This window comes from Hippoglossus stenolepis, chromosome 19 (assembly GCF_022539355.2).
Source record: "Hippoglossus stenolepis isolate QCI-W04-F060 chromosome 19, HSTE1.2, whole genome shotgun sequence".
In the NCBI taxonomy this organism is placed as follows: Eukaryota; Metazoa; Chordata; class Actinopteri; order Pleuronectiformes; family Pleuronectidae; genus Hippoglossus; species Hippoglossus stenolepis.
In genome coordinates, this window is record NC_061501.1 from 3966889 (window position 1) to 3983339 (window position 16451).

At 42.9% G+C, this 16451-nt stretch overlaps 1 protein-coding gene across 6 annotated transcripts in view; it reads right to left on the reverse strand.

The window, feature by feature from the left end:
* Positions 1-16451, reverse strand: part of svila (supervillin a) — a 48745-nt gene that overhangs the window by 21378 nt on the left and 10916 nt on the right. For 5 of the 6 annotated variants that reach the window (XM_035142815.2, XM_035142821.2, XM_035142818.2 and 2 more), the window contains exons 7-19: positions 13041-13124; positions 10970-11809; positions 10049-10216; positions 9372-9406; positions 7490-7528; positions 6645-6709; positions 6160-6296; positions 5455-5550; positions 4686-4986; positions 3885-3950; positions 2549-3062; positions 1356-1524; positions 1124-1213 (exon numbers count right to left, since the gene is read on the reverse strand). In XM_035142815.2, coding sequence (XP_034998706.2) covers positions 1124-1213; positions 1356-1524; positions 2549-3062; positions 3885-3950; positions 4686-4986; positions 5455-5550; positions 6160-6296; positions 6645-6709; positions 7490-7528; positions 9372-9406; positions 10049-10216; positions 10970-11809; positions 13041-13124 — 2604 coding nt within the window. The remainder of the gene's footprint in view (positions 1-1123; positions 1214-1355; positions 1525-2548; positions 3063-3884; positions 3951-4685; positions 4987-5454; positions 5551-6159; positions 6297-6644; positions 6710-7489; positions 7529-9371; positions 9407-10048; positions 10217-10969; positions 11810-13040; positions 13125-16451) is intronic. The other variant, XM_035142817.2, reaches the window with a different exon arrangement.

The window sequence follows — 16451 nt, forward strand, 5'->3', positions numbered from 1 at the left end:
GTAATCATTTAGTGGTGGGAAATCCAATACTGGGCTCATCGTGAAAACTGACTCTGTTTCAGGCTGTGAATGGTAGAGAGAAATTCATATAGAGCTTTTAACCTAATGCCAACTCAAATCACTTTATACTACCAGTCCAATACACAACCACACACACACAAAGACACAGCACTTGCTGTACCTGCTCCACCTCCTGGGATTATACTACCTATCATCAGTAATTTGCATTACACGACAATACCAACTAATAATGTCTCCTGCCAGTAAGTACTGTAATCCAGAAGCTGATATATCTTATTCCTCTGTGCCATAGAGCTCCATTACAATAGACATCAGTGTGAAACACTGCCTCTCTACCATGAACACACACACACACACACACACACACTATTATTTATTCTGACTCACACGCTGTCTTGCTGCAGGGAATGCTCTCCAATATGCTACGAATGTGTATTAATACTCAAATGAAAATAGTTCCCAACCAAAGCGCTATTTCCTACTGCTTGAATAGTGTTTGAAGGTTTCCAAAGTCCAAACTAGAAAATATACATTTATGACCCAAGTAAAAAAGTCGAGCCGAGATGAAAGCATCAGGTTCTGTGTTGAAAGTGACAGAAAAGTTAAGGACCTGTGGACAATCCAACATTTTGTTGATTGTGCTCATTAGCAGATTTGTGGACATTAAATTAAACCCTGAACATCACAAGCCTTAACAACTTAATACATTACAGAAATGCATGAATACATTCTGAAATATAACTTTTTTCCCCTTAAAACAAAGTCAAGAACTAAAAATGTAAAAATATAAAACAGACTAGGACAGATCTGTGGACCTGAAGAGACAACAGACAGTTGGACGCCTGTTGTGTTGTTAACAAAGTGCATTGGGAAGCTTGTGCGGCCATACAGGACTGATTTTGATGACATCTACGTTTCTCATTAAATTAGCATTGGTAGCCTCATGCACTGAAGTTTAATAGCATTTTAGGGCATCAGTGTGAATTAAATGTAAATTGATTCCACATCCAGCACAGTGCTGCTCTTTTATTCCACTCGTTAGTTTGGAGAACCCAGCAGAGCAGCAGCAGTGGCTGAAAAATGAAAAAATCTAACAACTCACCCTGTCTTGTCCTCATGATCCAATTTTCTGTTTCCATCTAACCCACTTTTGAGCAGAGAATGAAAAAGGATCTTCTTTTTCTTTAAGTGGCTTAAGAAGTGGCACAAGAAGCATATTTAAAGCTAAGATTATATAAATTGCACGCAAATGAAATTAAAAGTTTGACAGTAGTTGTATATATAAAAAAGATGTCTACCAACTCCGAGCCTAAAACATGGCTGAGCAGGCTCACCTCTCTCTGATGGACATTTGTCTGGCGGACATGGCGTCGCTCAGTTCGTCCCCGTGCTCGGACAGAAAGTCGATGTCGTCTGTGTGTGTATCTGCGGCTGGAGGCTGACACGCCGTCCTGAGGGAATCTGATGCTGCTCTGGATGTTAGCACAGTCGACTCCAGCCGATCTGTGAGCACAAGCAGTCGAGCGCGCACAAAGGGAGAGAGTCAACTGGACAGCAACTGCATGGTAGTTAACAAGGTTCTCATGGTGGATCAAAGTAAGATATAAAGCATTTTAATATAGATTCTGCAAATGGATCTAATAATCAAACTTTCTCAGATACACCCTTTTAATTAACACATTATTCTGAAAAGTCCGGGACTAAAGGAGTTAACATACAACCCAGGCACAGCTTAGCAACTCAGCAGCAGAGCCAGTGTGACGAAGGGGCTTTACTGCTGCGGTGAGGAGCGGAGCAGAGACTTTAAATGTCCCTGTCATAGTTCTAATCTAATAAACAACACTGGAGCTCTCTTGTCGATACCGTGACACTCTGATCTTTGTCTGTGCGTCCATCCTGCTCCATCCCTCTGTTCCCGTTCCACACACAGACATGCAGATCTTATCAGCTTTTCATGATCACTTTTCTACTCTCTCTGATCAGATCTACCTTGGGTCAGACAAAAATGATGGCTGGGCAAAACACAACGTGAATGCAAGACTTTCACAAACCACATGTGTTAGAAATATGTCTGAATGAGAAATGGTTGTTGACTGAAATGGACACCACATCTTACAATCTGCTCTTTCAATATTTAAAGTCTGTTTCAATCTTCATCAATGTTGTTTTGCTTTAGAGTTTGTTTTTTTAAACTCAGAGTCACTCATCAAAACTATTCCTCATACACTTTTGTGAATAACATACATGAATGACATGATTTTTGCAAAAAGAACTCTACTTTGCATATAAACCCGGAAAAAAAACCCAGACCAGTGTTATTCTCTCTCAGTCTGGTAATATAAAATAGGATATGGTTTAAAAGTCTTTTGCAAAGTATGATACTATGGAAACTATGGAAAAACATTGAAATAACATAATTAGGTTTTTTTCCCAAAAGGATAATTTGAAGGAAAAAAGTTATACATCCCCAGCAACAGAGTCGTACGAGTATAGGAAGCAGAAGTTTCAAAAATGCTTTCAGTCTCACCTTCACTGACGGTCCTGCTCCTCTGGCCTATGGGGTAGTGTCCGTCCTCCCTCAGATACCCCCTCTGCTCCTGCCTCTCCAGTAGCATGTGGCTCTCTGGGCTCTGCACAGCGCCCTCTGCCCTTGCTCTGGTCAGCCGCTGCTCCACCTCCTCCTCCTCTTCCTCCCTCCTCCTCTCCTTTCCAGGCTGGGGCAGAGCAAACTGCCTGACCGCTCGGTCGGGAGAGGGCAGCTTCCTTTTCCCTCCTCCCAGATCTACCCTGACTTCTCCCTGGGGCAGGTTCCTGTGCTTCAGGTGGTCCCCGGAGTCCTGGGGGCGCAGGGCCGGGCCGTCCGCCTGGTGAGGGGGCAGAGACCTGTCGGAGCTGGGTGGGAGGTTTTCGAGACGGTCTGGTGCTCTGGTTATGTGGATGTCTCCGGCGTGGTCTGTGGAGACGGTGCTTCCTGCTCTCAGAGCAGAGGAGGGCGATGAGGAGGGGAGGTGATCGGGCTGAGAGCCTGTACCGTTCTGAAGCTACACGAGAGAGACACAAAGAAAGAAGTGGGTCAGAGAGAGAGAGAGATCAGATAAAGTGCACACGCACACTAAATGGAGACAATCAAGCTGACTAATCACCGCCTGCCGGACTCACTGCACTTCCTGCGCATCAAAGGGCAGCCTCTATCTCACTGGTCACTTACAGCCCACATCACAAAGCCATGCCGGCAACCACGCCTGCACACAATGCAACCAGCTGTAGCCAAAATACACACAATCATACAAACGTCACTTCACATCAAATACATGTGAAGTTTTTACACGTGAAGAACTGACCTCGTGCTTCTGCTGGGTAACAAGTGAGAAACAACAGTGCAACTCCATGGAAACGTCGAGAAACCTTGTCCCTGTCCTTAAAACTCCTTTTCTTTCCACTTCCAATTTTCTCTCCCACATCACATCCCCCTGAAGCAGTTGCTTGTTTCCAAGAGGCTGCTGACAAATGGCTGCTTTCAGTCCATGTGGTGGCAAACTACGATTGTTCTCCTCTCTCGCACCACACAGGCGTCTTTCAAACCCTCGCACTTGCTGAAATACGGTCGGTGGTATGATCCATCCCCACACCGCAGCCTCTTTAACTGACACGGCCTGATGATAACGAGCTGAGTCAGACCTTTATCAGAAGCTAAGCCATGCACTCTACATTCATAATGAAATCACACAGCACGGAGATGGGCTCAAACTGCGATGGCATACAGAGCGGGATGTTCACAGAAATGTAGAGCGGTTTCTGGGAAGAGTGCGTCAGCCGCCAGTGTCTCAGGCAGATGCACGGTGACTGTGCCAGAGGAGCCTTACTTGTAGATGCTCTACTGGGCTGTCGCACAGTTCCTGTTCGTCCCTCATGTCTATGTCTGAGGACTCCTGGAGCAGAAACACGGTTCATGGATTTTCTATTTAACAGATGATGCTGCAACTGCCTGCCGGCTTATTGCACCTAATATTTTCTGATTAATAATATAGGGTAGGTTCTTTATTTACTTATAATTGTCATCCTTAAGATGAACTTTATTGGTCCCACACAGGGAGATTTACTCATTACGGCAGCAGAAAGTCGGAATGAGGTAGACAAGAGAATACGTGAAATAATATAAATAGAATAAAATAATATATAAAAAATGTAATCCAATAGTATCTTTCACTACAGATGGAAATATCAATTGTAGAGAGACATCCTTGATTATGATTAATAAAAAGAACATATCTACTATACTGATATATATGAGTGTGTGCAATTTGTTGCAGATCCAAATCCAAATCATAATGTAGTAGATTACATTTTTTAAAAACACTTTCTTTAACATTGTGACTCTTGTTGTTCTGGGTTTGTACCCTCATGGTTAAATGCACTTATTGTAAGTCGCTTTGGATAAAAGAAATTACATAAAATGAAATGTAATAACGCCCTTGGCGAAGGTATGACCTCTAATGAGATGCTTTTCTGGTTGGAAAAAGAAAAGCCTTCTGAGACCAATTTCAGATTTTGATTTTTGAACCTGTTGTCTTTGAAAAAGAGGAAGAAATTAAGAAAAATTGGAAAATATGAGTAATTCTATAATTTTACTGGATGAATTGTACATTCTCCTGCTCTGCGCCTACCTGCTCCATATCTCCCAGCGTGATGGGTTGCGTCTGGTAGCGAGCGTTGGCCCTGCGCTGGCGCGTGTCCCCTCTGGTGCGGGTAACCCTGGTCGGAGGCTGAGCCAGCCGGTTGAACAGTGCCATCTTCTCTGCCAGGCTGAGGGTGCAGAGGTCGGGCTCCTCCTGACCGTGACTATGGGCTTTTCCCTCCATCGTGGACACCGGCTTGGACACACAGGCCTCCTTTGTCTCCTGCACCAGCCGCGCCTCCCTTGCCTGCTCGTGGGCAGCGGAGCTCTGCTGTGAGGACGCCTGCAGGCTGAGGGGAGGATGATGGAACCAAAGAGACAAAGAGGTGGGAGAAAGGGAGACTTCTCATAAGCGTGGAAAGAGTTTGTGCAAAGTGACATGCAGCAAGACGGACAACATTGTGGAGCTGTGTGACACCCAAAGTTTTAAAAAGAGCAAAAAATAAAGGTTACACAGGCAGTGGGTGAGTCGCTACAAGCAAAAGCATGACATAACCTTTCTAGACTCCTGAGTCATTCAATAATTTACTTGTGTAATTTCCTCCAATCACACAGGAGGGCACCAAAACATCAAAAACACCTTTCCATGACAGATCGTTTACATCCTGTGGGTTTCAACCTACTTGTGAGAACACCACTCTGAAATTTAACTGTGCCGCAGTGAATGAACAGCAACCATAAAACATGTTAGTCACACACTGGAGGCTGGCGTGAGCATTCATGCCCGTGCACACGCATGTGTTGCATTTACCATGTACCTGTATGGTGGGACAGAGCTGCAAACAAGGGTGGGGCTAGGGATGCGAGCTACAGCGGTGTGAGCAGTCAGCGTTTGAGGCACATGAGAGGGGGCGCTACAGTGGTCAAGGAGAGAGATGAAGACACACATTCGACAGAGGGAAGGTGATTAAGAAAAAGAGTAATTCAAACTAATGGAGAGGAGTATGCAGCATGTTGACAGTGAATCAGTATTATGATGTTCAGGAGGATGGATGGTGACTCAAACAAAGACTTCATTTCAGAATTCAGGGGAAATATTACATACAAATTAAATTTTGAATCATATCCAGAGCAGAAAATGTGTTTCAGATGTTAGGTTGCGAAAATAAGAAAATATTTTCCATTCACTTCATCGCACACCCCTGGTAATGTGTAACCATGCAGAAAATGTTTTATAGGGAAATCTGACTCAGACTTCTGCCTCCACCCTAATAAAGTACATATAAACAGAATTCTATTTAAAATACTTTTTAAAAAAACAACTACAAAAACCTCTTTACAGAATTTACTGGATAACGAATCTATGAAAATCTGCACAAATAAAACCAATGATTTGACTGAAAAGACACAGCTTAGACTAGTGAGAAAAATGTTTTGTGATTTAGGTGAACTGACCCTTTATAGCATAATACAATGGTGTGGAAATAAGTTAATGTGCCTTCTTTAGATTATTATTAACTTACGTAGCAGCAATGACGACTTCCTCAGTGGTGACGGGCTGAGTTCTGGATCGGTCTAGTGTCCGTCTCAGTCTCCTGTCCACAGCAGCATTCCTGGATCGAGGCTTAGGAGCTCCGCCATCGATGCTCTTCTCCAGTTCCTGGATGGAAACATACAGATAAACATGGAATACTATTATAAATTAGGGGAATATTTCACCTCACCTCAACACCAGTGGGATAATCCTTATAACAGAGACTAAATGCAGATGAATAAACTCATTGGGATCATATCACAGCTCTCCATTGACAACCGAGACTATAAAGCATGTGTGGGGTCATTTCCACAAATGCGGAGTGAAATGTTCTCAATTAAATCTCTGCCAGAGATTAAACTGAATCAAATCCACAGCTCTAAACCGTCACAGTGAAGATTTGATTCGACTTGGAGCACATTTCTCCAGAATCTGTCAACGTGAGAGGACAAACAGCTGATAGTCGAAGCTCACCCTGAAGAGAGTGCGTTTGGCCGCTACGCTCAGCTTGGCTCTTTCATCGAGTTTCTCTTCATCAGCTGCAGAGGGAGGGACAGAAAGAGATGAAGACATTTGGACATGAGAGACTTTGGATGACTTCTCCATGAAAAATTAAGCCCCTTAACAAGCAGCGGCACAAACTCATGCTGATACGATTTTAACTCACAAGACTTCATTGCAACATTTAAAAGGTTTAAAAATTTACTCTTGGAGCGAATGTGAAACTGGATAGTTGGCTGGCTGCAGGTGATGAAATGTGCAACAGTCACTTCAGATAATTGTTAGAAATGAATTTTTTCTTGAATCCAGGGCCCACTGCTAATACAATTACTGAGAATATTGAGAGGTGACTGCCATTATCAGTTAAAAGTAAAAATATGTACTGTACAAGGACAGACAAGGGAGACAGTGTTTAGTGAACATATCGCCAAAATGGTAGAATTATTATTATAATTATTGCTGCTTTCACCTTTGGGGAACAGCAAATATACTGTTAAAGGCCAAAACTACTCCAAGATGCAACAAAATAGCAAATAGCAAAAGACTGAAATGTGACTATCCAGTGGCTTTCTTTAAAAACTCCATTAACAAATTTGAGGGGGTGGAGACCAAATAACCCAAATATCCTTTTTAAGGTCTCATGATTATTTTTTAATTGAAAAAAAAAAAAATAAAACTTTAAAAACAAGATGCAACAAAATAGCACTTGTGATGCGTCAGAGATAATGCATCTATTAGATAATACTAGATAATCGAGTATATATGTAAAATATATAATCCATTGCAAAAAAATTAGACTTATTCATCATTATATTTACCTCCATTATTATCACCACCAGCTCCATCTGGTTTGATCACTGCGAGCAAAGACAAACAACTCAACCATGTGACCGGCATCACTAGTGGTGGACAGGTGTGAGAGACATTGCTTGCATGCACACACGCTCTCGCCCTGCAAGTCACGTGACATGACATCACCAAGCAACTATTCCCTATGATTGACGCTGCCCAGCTGAGATCTGCTGCCTCCAGTTCACGTCAGTGCAAAAAATCATCCCGACTGACTGTTTGCTTATAAGAAGCAGATGAGAGGGGTCTGCCCTCAGAGGCGCTACAGTAGGAACAAGACTCTATAGACTCATTTAATGTTGTGCTTTCCCATTAAAAAAAATCATCATAAGACCTTAAAAGGGAGATTTGGGTTATTTGGCCTCTACCCCTTCATGTCCGTCCTTAGAGTTCACTGCAAAGTCCCATTTCAATCATCTGTTGCTGACTAGAGTTGTGAAGCTGCAGATAATTATCTTGGTTGTGTTGTTTCACTTGTAAGTGTAACATCATGCCTTCAATATTGCTTGATATAGTTAAGAAAGAGGATCTGTCTAACACGCAACTGAGGAATATACTTACAAGGGGAATTCCAGTATTTTTCAACCTGGCCCCTATGTTTACAAATGTGTGTGTGTAAATTAATGGCACTTACAAAAACTTTTGGAATTGGTTCAGTAGATTGCCTCTGCCTGAAGCTGTGACACTGTGGCAGCGGTTACAATGTAATCACAAAACGGGCAACAGCGACAGTCCATGAAATGTCCATTAAACAGACATGTTGATGAGCGAGACAAGTGTGATGTTGTCAGACTCTAGGAAAAGACCCAGAATAAGAATTTGAGCCTTTTATTGGTGAAAAAAACAACAACAACACTTTTAGGGGACAATTCATGGCCTGTCGCAGTTGCCCCATAAGATTACATTGTAGCTGTTATTGCAGCTTCCAACGAAAGTGATCTACTGGACCGATTCCAAAAGTTCCAGAAGTACCGTTCATTTCCACGCCCACATTTGTAAACATAGGGCCCAGGATGAAAAGAACTGTAGTTCCTCTTTAACACATCACCATGATCTCTTCAACTCAGCAAAACCCAAGAAAAGAGACTGAAGAAATTCAATTTACTCAGAGAGCTGTGCTGGTATCTGTGAATTACAGGTCAGTTTTTGGTGACATTCTTTTGCTTTATAAGCGCTTACTGCAGTGTTTTAGGTTTGTTGACTTTCAGTATATAACTCATAAATCAAAATGAAGCCTCCAACCTAAAATTGGAACACCCAAATAATCCATTATCCCCTAACAAAACTGCTTTACTTGTACCATTGCAAATATGAACATTATATCCAATGAAAATTATGCAACAAGTCCCAGCCGAGCAATCTCATTAGTCAAACATACTGATAATTCCACGCTGATAGTTCCACTAACCATGTTAAATCAATTATATTTCACCGACACTTGAGTCAGAGGCTACAGTAGAGCCTGAGCTTTACTTTTATATGATGTATGGTACAGGACATTCGATTGTAGGTTGGATGGAATAAATCCTAAATGTCAATATACAATTTCTTATAGTCTATAAAATAATATACTACACAATAATATACACTGATCAGTTACAACATTGAAACCAGTAGCTGGTTTAAGTGCTGTGGCTGATGTATTTTTGATTTAGTCATGGAAGTTAATTAAAAGTATGAATAAGTACATGAATGATGAACAGGCCCACAGAGATTACAATGATCAGTCACAACATTAAACCAGTAACTGTTTTAATTCTGTGACAGATGGACGTGTATAACTCTGAAAATCAACTTCTGCCCTTAAAGCTTTGTCGAGACAAGTTGCAGAAACAAAAAATAACTCCTTACCTTCAGAGGAAGCAAGATCTGAACTCACACAGGACCTTTAAAAAAGGGCAGAAAATAAAGAGTCAGAAAAATCTCCTGATATCCTTGCCGCCATGCATAACACAGTAATATGAAAGGCTGGTGAGTAGTCAGGCACATAGGTGGTGAGGGGATGCAGGGAGAGGCGGTCGTCACTGGTATGCTGGAAATGTGACAGCCAGTGTTAGAAGGAGAAAGAAATGGAAATGGAAACAGTAAGCACACTAAGTTGGAGTATTAGATGGCTTTACAGAAGTCTGTTCAGTTCCATGGTCTCAGTGAGTCATTACCAACAAAGGGCAATTCATGCTTCTGTAATTGGTCACATGTGATGTCCACTGCCAAGGCCCAGTCGAGGACCTTTGGCCTTTAAGCCTCACTGTTTGTTAATGTTGTTAGAGTCAGAGACCAAATCAAGGAGAACGGGACTTTACACTTGTGTGTGTGCGTGTGTGGTGAACTATGATCCACCTCATGACATTAATGTGCTCAAGGACTTCATTCATTGTAGACTAAACAGAATATACTTTATAAGCACAAGTTCACAACTGTATTATAAGATTAACATTATTTCATGATTTCTTTGACATGCATGATCATGTGGTCATTTCCCAGCATTCCTCACTCTCAGCCATGCACTCTTGAGTCCAGAGCCGTACCTAGCAGTCTCCTGGCGCTCAGCAGAAGTGATGGGCTGCGTCCTAAACCTCTCTGAGGTCTTTCTACTCTCCCCGGGATCGATATACTGCCGGGGCCTGCGCCCCCTGTCCCTTTCCCCTCTCCATGGGGCCTCGTAGCCCGAGGGCGCCCGGTCCCCCTCAACCTCACTGGAGGGACCAACCAAGGTAAGGGACCAACACCCAAAATATAGAGAAAATACAGCAGAGTAAGAGAGAGGGACAGGAAGCAAAAATTGAATTGTTTCAAAGCAGAGGCCCAGGTTTGACCCTTCAGTCACACCCATGGTTTTAAATCAACTATGTGAGCAAGGCCATGCAGATTTATTAACAGTTGAAGCATGCACATGTTCATTGGCCCCGGGTAATAACTGAATAAGCCACAGAGCCACAAAAAAACTAACACTGTTAGGAGGCTTAGAGGTTTAGAGCTGAGCGATTAATACATTAATGCTTTTTCTACGCTGCAGCACTGCATTGTGCTTTGATGCAAAGGTTCAGTGTGTAGGTTTTAGTTTAGCATCCCAGGGTGGCGTTTGCAACCAAGTGAATACTCCTCACACTCAGGTAATGTAAAGTGAGCAGTTTATGAATTCTGGGCTACTGTAGAAACATGGCAGTGCAATTGTAGGCCGGTGTTGACGATCAATGCCCAGTTCCTCCAGTGTGCTTGCCAAAGTGTCCTTGGGCAAGACACACAAGGATTATAAGTTTCAGGTGACACTCATGAAAACATTATTATGAATATGATATTCTCTCAATAAATTCCCCCCGAGTCCTACACACTGGACCTTTGATGTTAGTCAGTCAGTAGCCAGCCGATGTTAGGTGACAAGCATCATTGAGTTCCACACCAGCGAGCCAGTGAGTAGCGGCGTTGCAACATTTTACTTTGCCACCTACAGCTCATTTCTGCGGCCGGTTGGAGGAGTGGTGGTGCTCTCCATGTAGGAGTGCCTGAGCTGGGACACAGACACCCGTGTGTCTTGGAGGCCCTCTCCATTACTGAAACCTTCACCCTGCTTGACCTCCTGGAGGTCGTGGTTCTGGTGCTGCAGGTTCCTTTGACTGGGCCCTTGTGAATCTCCAGCCGAGTGGCTCACGGCTGTGCTGGAGCTTCCCAGGGCTGCATGTGCCACTCTGGGCTGGATATTGGTTGCGGTCGCCCCTTTGTGGGTATGAGAGGAACTTTCCCTCTCTCTGGGCCTGCTCTCGACTGAATGCAGACGGGAAAGGTGCTCAATTTCCTCTCGCCTGCCTCTGCCTCGGTGTCTGCCTCTTGGAACATCCACTGCCTCAGCCTCCCTGGCGTGGCTGAGGCTCTGCACCTTGGACATCCCCAGGTCCTCCTCCCCTCTTCCTCTCCGTGGGTCGTCGGTGCTCCTCTCCCTGCGGCGGATCTCTGAGGGAAGAACTGCTTTCCTACTTTTCAAGAGGCCCTCTGTCTTCACATCCTCTGTCTCCTCAGGCTCGTCCTCAGGAGCCTGCTGCTGCTGGCCGCCTCTGGACGTGGGACCAGAGGCCATGGAGAGGTAACTTGGGTATCCAGCAACTTCCTGTTGCCCTGGTCGGGTAAGCTGAGGCTGGGTTTGAAGGACCTGATGGAGGCCTGGTGGATCTGTGTGGTAACATGGGCTCTGGTGCTGATATTGTCTGCGGTGCACTGGGGGATCTGTAACATTTCCCAGCTCTGGGCTCCTCTGGCGGCCCTCTTCCCTGGCAAGCCTGTCCCTAACTCTGATTCTTCAGGGAAACAAAGTGCTGGTTAACATTAACACTACAATAATAGACACAGCCTGTGTGTGTTACAATCATTGTAATGATTGCACTCATCTCTAACGTAGAATAATCTTCCTGTACAATCTTTGCCCCATTTTATTTACTGAAATGCAATGTTCTTGTATTTGTTTCTACATTAAATGCTTTTTGGAAAGTTAAATGCTGGGCTGCATTTGTATCAATGATTATTTTATTAGACTTTTTTGCTCAATTATCACTCCCTTTATTTATGGGGCTATACGCCTTAAGTTGATAGTTTCACAATAGGTTGGGCTAAAAAGAAGTTTGCATGTAGTTATAAACCACATGTTTATAGGACAGTTTTCATAAAAAAAAAACGGGTTATGCCAATTTTTTTCTACCATCCACAGATTTTCAACAAGGCCCATAACTCCTATTGTTATTTTCTAATTTTACTTCTATTTTAGGATAATCATGTTCCTAGTTTTCTGATGAAAGCCGAAAGCATAATGCTGCGAAGAGTCATTAAATTAGCTGTAGGCTATTTTCTTAACCTATATTTGTTTACACTTTTCAGCATCAATATAATACTGTATTTTCAAATTAAAAGCATACCAATTTAGCTGTTAGCAATTCCTGTTTGCAATATAACCATGGATGCACAGACAAGTATGACTGGATTACTTTGAAACAGCAAAAAAAATTCCAAATGTTATGATTATGAGACAAGATATAAAGTATAAGACAGCGTGCGGATGGTGATGGATACCAGAGATATGAATATAAGTCAGATTGCATCGAAATCATCTCAATTGTACTTAACTCAAGTTAAAACATTATCAAAAACATATTATATCTAAGAAGAGAACTGAAGAAAAAACAGGGTGGAAGATGCAAACTTTAAACACAGGCTCCAAACCCAAAGTCACTCATGTAAGGTCAGAACATTTGTTTTCACAATGGGGATTAAATTGAACACAGCAATATGTGCATGACAAATGAAGTTATGGTCCAAAATAAAAGGTGAAATGAGCTTGTGACCATGAGGAGGAAGAATGATGGATGATGCAAGGTCAGCTTAAAAGCTCAAACACTTCTAATCAATACAGGACCCAAACTGAGCAAATGTAAGAGATGATTATTAAAAAAATAGGGAAAGGTTGATGGGTTTTGGTAAGTTGAGAGAAATGGGAGGTGACATTGCGGAGGGGACACAACCAGCCTGGGTGTATACCTCGATGGCCAGTTGATGAGGGAGTGTGTGTCGCCCTCAGCATCGGTCTGCAGGAACCAATCGGTGCTCAGTAACGCCCTCGCACTGCACCAGTGGAAAACCCAGCAGGAGACATGAGAGTGAGGGATTGAGTGGGTTGGTATGGTAATAGTCTAGATTCAGTGTTGCGGCTGTTTTCTTGGAGCACGCACAGTCGTACCACTACATTACACACACCACTGACTTCACATGTAGCTTGACCACAGTGAGAATGGGCTTGGCCACATTTCATTGTTATTATGGTTTTGGGACAAGCATCACCCAAAAGAAACATCAGAGATGAAGAGCAACTGCTACAAAAAACAAATTTACATGTTTACTCGTTTATGTTTATCAATGCAGCACTGGATCTGGAGCAACTGACTGTCTAACTGAGGTCTTAATAAGGGTCTTTACTGCAGCAGATATTTAGAGGAAATGCCATCTCACACCACTAGAGTCTAGAGGCAAATGAGTCATTCTTGACCTTTGATGGTGGATAAACACAAACAGCCTGAACTGTTTCATAAAGCAGAGTTCAACAAATTTAAGGAGAATGCTCCTCAGCCATAACCACAGAAAGAACAGAGGAGTAGAGAGTTGAGGAGTTGTACTTGGATTTTTGTGCTTTTACATTACATGTCATTTACCTGACGCTTTTATCCAAAGCGACTTACAATGCATTCAGTGCCAACACGACCAACAAGACAAAATGGTGTATCGTAACGTAACATATCCAAAATTTGACCACTATACTTCTGCTTTGGTCCAATTCAGTCGTGTGGATCTGTAAGTCTGCTTCTTTGGCAGAGATTACAAGGTCAACTGTTCCAAGGGCACAGTGGTCTACATAATTCTAAGAAGGCAAGGCAAGTGTATTAGAAGCCTCTCCTCAGTGAAAGACACATGACAGCACTCGACTCTCAGACTGAAAGAAACCAGCCTTTCTGGCTTGATGAAAGCATGATTGAACCGTCTGGTCCCCAGCAGGGACAGGGAGGGAGAGGGTTTGAGGGTTGGAAGCATCCCACTTTTGGACCACAACGTCACAGATCTTAATGGATTTTTTCATGAACAGAAATTGCATGTGTCTCAGATCCTTCTTAAGAAAATATATGGGCTAACCAAGTTTGAACTATTTATTTGGGGGGGGGGGGCTATTACTTTGACTGGCCATATCTCCCTTAATATAGGTCACCGAGAAACTGTTCTCATGTTGTTTTGAAGTTATTTTCCAGCTCCATGTTAATCTAAACAGTATGCCATCTGTAACATCTGTGATGCTACAGCCCAAAAGTATGATAATTTGACATGGGGAAAGCTGAACAGAGCAAAGTACAGATATATCCTTAATGGAAACCTGGTCCACAGCACCGAGGACCTCAGACTGGGCATCAGGTTCATCTTCCAAAAGGACAGCGACCCTCAAGCACAACACAGGAGTGGCTTAGGGACAGCTCTTTGAATGTCCCAGAGTGAGCCCTGACTTGAACCAAATCTCTTTAGCGAGACCTGAAAACAGCTGCTCATAGACCTAGACCATCTGAATACTTTCTGAATGAGCTCTCACCACAGCACAGACGGTTTAGTTGTTGGTTCTCTTCAAAATATCAAATTAATGGCAACAGCTAATCATAAAAAGACAATCGTTCTTTTAAAATATTTATTATGTCATTCTAAGAAAAAAAGAAGAATGACCTTTGTTGGCCTCTGCACTAAATCCTAACATTTGCCAGTTCACGTCACACTTGTCTGAGGACTTTCAGATACCCTGAGAAAAGTTAAAGCCACACGCTCTCCTATTTACTTCTCTCCTCTCAGGCCTCACTGGTCTTGATCAAGCCCAGCTGTGGGTCAGAGATCTGACTGTGGAGTCACACTGAGCCGCCTGGTAACACAACACCTTCCCTGCACCAGAGACACACAAACACTGGCCAAGTCTTAAAAACCTCAGAGATGGACAGAAAAACAACGAGAGAGGGCAATGCAGACAGGAGCAGAGAAAGATTGAGAAGCATGGCCGACAGATCTAGAATCATCTTCATCTGGTCTGTAGTAACAGCAGACTACCACAGCAGGGTCGAAATCTGGGCTGGGTTTGTACATCAGGCATAAGGAACAGAGATATAAAGATGTGCATGTGCTGCAGATACTATCTACGCTTTCAGTAGTTGAGCCAAAACACTCCTTAGTGCCAACCGTCTCCAGAAGCAATGAGTCAATCTGCTTTGGATGAAACCACTAACACTTTTCATAGAAAAGCATCTCAGGATCTATAAAAACAGATGATTGAAATACTCAACTGTACTTTTTGAAGAATATCATCTTGGTCTCTGGCCTTATTTTAAAAACATTCTGTTGGGAAAAGGCCAGTTTAACAATAAGCATACATCATGTTTACAATCATGTACTAACTACTAAGTACTAATGTAGTCATGCTACTTAGTATTGACTAGATCAATGCAAGGATAATTCCAGTTTATTAAAAATGTGGTCCTCTTCGTGTTTTGCCACATCACACAAAGCAAAGAAACTACTGTGATCTGGATAATGAATACCACTGCTACAGTGAAGCAGTGAATACTGGTAATAAATGGCCACATGTAACCAGTGAACACACACACACACACACACACACACACACACACACACACACACACACACACACACACACACACACACACACACACACACACACACACACACACACACACACACACACACACACACACACACACACACACACACACACACGTTTGGAGCTGAACGTGGACAATGGGAAGACAAAGCCTCATCACATGAGGATGAGGACATTTTGGCTTAATCCTTCGTTGCACAAAAAGCCGTGTGTTTGTGTATGTGTCAAGAAAAAATTAAAACACTAAGATGCCACAGGGCAAAAGTGATGTTCCTCCAATGGAGTTGAACCCTGAACGAGAGGTCTTCACGGGTCCACATGAACTGTGGGACCCGAGACCCTTACGGGTTTGGATCCACGTCAGTTGGACCGTGGGTCTGTTTAACATTATGTGTGATAACCAAGTAGACCTGAGTCTTCTTAGGAGAGTGGCCATAATATTTTGTGTGAACTGTGCCATAATGTCGTAAGAACCTGGCAGTCTTGGCACTTGGCTGAAGCCAATCCTGAACAGGTACTCAGCGGTGGTCGGAAACCAGGATGTATATATATATGCACCAGTATCCTGGTTACTTATGGAGTACCACAGGCAGTAAAATCGTGTTTCTCCAAACTGGGATAAGGGCTCATCCAGGATACTGAAATCAGGATATGGCGTTTACGTGCTTAAACACAAAAACGGAATACATAAAGAATGGATAATAACCAGGATACTGGAGCTCATGTAAAAACAGTCATTGGTGAACTGCTTGAAT